This window comes from Haplochromis burtoni, unplaced genomic scaffold, assembly GCF_018398535.1.
Source record: "Haplochromis burtoni strain Fernald_Lab_line unplaced genomic scaffold, NCSU_Asbu1 Contig_4859, whole genome shotgun sequence".
Classification (NCBI taxonomy): Eukaryota; Metazoa; Chordata; class Actinopteri; order Cichliformes; family Cichlidae; genus Haplochromis; species Haplochromis burtoni.
This window is the reverse complement of record NW_024587220.1, coordinates 1-3,149: the sequence shown is the minus strand read 5'-3', so window position 1 is coordinate 3,149 and position 3,149 is coordinate 1. Positions and strand designations below refer to the sequence as shown.

Below are 3,149 nucleotides of genomic sequence, written 5' to 3'. Positions count from 1 at the left end.
TGCTGTGCCAGTGTGCCTGCACATGTGATGTGACAATAAAAGTGATTTGATTTGATCAAGTATACATCAACAATTTGTATTCGACTCAAACAAAATTAAAGCTGGTTTAAAAAATAAAAGTTCCTCTGTCAAATGAACACTTTAACATAAAATCCAACTGCAATTATGAACTTTTGCAAATTAACAGTTTTTGAGTGAAAAATGTGCATGTTTTCTATTTCAGAAAGGATACAAGATCTCTCAGTTGGGGTGGAGAAGGCTTGGACACAGAGACACTTCTCAGCTAAAGTTGATAACAGTGGCAATGAGTCCTTCTTCATCCACCACCAGACTGTGGCACTGTCCTTGATTGGAATGGGAAAAAGACTTCTATGCAGTTGGACTTCTTGATCCACTCTCTGCTGCAGAAGGATGGGCAGTCTCTGGCCACAGGTCAGACTTTTTTCACTAAACACAGCAAGCGTGGACATGTAATGCTTCAACATCAGCACCAGAAACTCCTCTGCATGTCCTCATTGCCAATTCTGCCAAGTCTGCAATATAAAAAAAAATAATAAACACATTTTAATATGTTAATATGTTTAAGCAACCAATTTTTATATACCCCAAAGATTATATACTTCTCCTTCTTGATGGGCTTTCTTAGGCAGAGGTCTACAGCTGCAGTTTGGATGGCTGAAAACTGCTGACAGAATCTCTCCATCATCACAAACATGATGTTATCATTTTATATTGATCCTAATCTGTTGATTTACATTTTGGCTGACTTTTATTCAAGTATTTAAAAAGTATTCATACCAAGAAGTTACTGCTTCTCCTTGAGGATTACTCTTGCCATGTGGGATCTCTTCATCCATATGATCACAGAATGAATCCTTCCTGTCCAGTTGGAAACTGTATTGCAGCTGTACAGCTTTCGGCGTCCAAGATTTAGTGTGTGTGCAAAACGTGGCAGCTTGATAAATTTCACCTTTTTCACAGCTACATCCATGCATGCCACAACCTTCTCTTTTACTCCAAACTCCTCCAGGATTTCTCTGCCACAGATGTCCCCATCTGTAATTCATAGACTGCCTTATTTTGTGGACTTTTTCCTTATTCTGGCCTCATCTGACATAGTACCAACATTACAGTGAGGTAATGGTCTTGAGTAGAACTTGTCCATCCATCAGCTGTAATGACTGCCTTTGTGACATGTTTCAGATCTGAGATCAGATTGCGCTTTTCAACCTCATACCAAACAGGGACCAAATGATTTGTTAAACGGTCTCTACTTGGGGGATGGTATTTTGAATTGAGAGTGTTTGTCATCTCCCTATAGAGAATCTGTCTAGTAACTGCCCAGTGACACTGATTGAACACATGTGCCTAATAAAATGGCCAGTAAGTGTGATTCAGTGTGTTCATTATTTTTAAAAAGCAGCAGTTTTAAAACCCATATTAGCTAAAACTGTAATGATAGGCCTGTTAAAGGTGTTCAAGTTTAAATACCATGTTACTCCCTCCTTAATCTTTAGTGTTATTTAGAAAACTGCAAAGGCACAAAACACACAAGTTACATTTTATTACAAAAATAAAAACCTCTGTTACTTTTGGTTTGTCTTACATTGCATCATTTGCAATTAATTGCCCAAATAATAGAATAACATGTGTTCTGCAGGCACAGAGCAGTCAGATATGTCAGGAAGCACATCTCCCATAAGCTGCTGTTGGTCTCAGTCTGCAGACGGTCCAGACTCTGTTCGTTTCAAACTGCTGCTGTTCTCCGCCGCCTCGAGAAGAGCCTCCTTCTCTGTGTGTTCAAGTATATCAGAGATCAGATCATCGAGAGCCTCCCCACCTCTCACGAACTCCTAAAAACAGACATGAAAAAACACACAACATTGATTTTTACCCTTGAGCTGAAGTAGATAACACTGGCTTCAAACCTAACCTTGATGTCCCTCGTTGTATATCCGGTGCGGTGGTCTGTGACACGATCCTGACTGAAGTTGTAGGTACGAATTCTCTCTGACTGAGAGCGTGTGCCCACCTGTTTTTAGACACAGAGGAACAATGACAAAGTTGGAAAAGAGAACAAAAATCTGTGAATGTTACAGGTTATGTTTTCCTGCTTCACCCACCTGCTGCTTTCGTGCTGTATTCCTCTGTTCAGTCTCTTTACCCATCATGCCTTGGTAGAGCCTGGCTCTCAACATGCGCATGGCCGTTTCTCTGTTTTGCAGCTGAGATCGAGTCTGCTGACACTCTGCAGTTATTCCTGCAAAGAGGAAAAGACCTGCTGTATCTGCTTTATGTGTTAAGTGATGCATAAATGGATCATAAATGTATTAGGCAAACTTTAGATGACAACTTGGCACTCAACATTAAAATTTGATCCCTTTGGGTTCCAAAAACACTAACATGGCAACACACAAAACAATGAAGCTTCAAATCATGTGGCCATACAAGTAGGGCAGTCAGGTGATGTACACTATATTGCCAAAAGCATTCGCTTGTCTGCCTTCACACGTGTATGTTGGAACAGGAAGGGGCCATCCCAAATCTTTCCATAAAGTTGGAAGTATGGAGTTATCCAAAATGTCTTGGTATGCTGAAGCATTAAGATTTCCTTTCACTGGATCTCAGGTCCTGAAAACCAAACCCACACCATAATCCCCCCTCCACCAAACTTTACACTTGGCACAATGCAAGTACTGGTCTCCAGGCAACCGCCAAAGCCAGACTCATCCATCGATTCGTCAATCCAGAGAACACGAGGTGGTGGAGGAGCTTCCATGATTGGTTACCACAGAGAGCACCTCCCATAGTGTGTGAGTGAGGTTTGAAAGAGCACATCACAGTGGCTACATATTTTATACAATCTTTGAGGAAGCAAAACGGCATGGTGGTACAGTTTACCTGTCGGAAGATGAACTACGCGCACTGCGCTGTCTGTTGTGTTAACACTTTGCCCCCCAGGACCACGAGATCTGAATGTGTCGACTCGAAGATCCTTTGGATCGATGTGGACTTCAAACTGCAAGCACCAAAGATAAAAACAGAGATGTACTGTTTAACCATTCCAGTAAACAAAGAGAAGTCAGACTTCCGGTTTATGTGACTATGGCGTAGGTCGCACCGAGCGTAGCTCCTGCAGAGTCTAGTTA

At 41.5% G+C, this 3,149-nt stretch overlaps 1 protein-coding gene across 1 annotated transcript; it reads right to left on the bottom strand.

The window, feature by feature from the left end:
- Positions 1–12: 12 nt before the first annotated feature.
- Positions 13–3,019, bottom strand: LOC102290928 (peptide chain release factor 1, mitochondrial; the record flags this gene model as incomplete). Its single annotated transcript, XM_005953505.3, is given in 4 exon segments — positions 13–1,853; positions 1,934–2,032; positions 2,124–2,260; positions 2,902–3,019. Coding segments are annotated over 4 exon segments (492 nt in total), but the record flags the coding sequence as incomplete, so codon positions are not given.
- Positions 3,020–3,149: the final 130 nt, after the last annotated feature.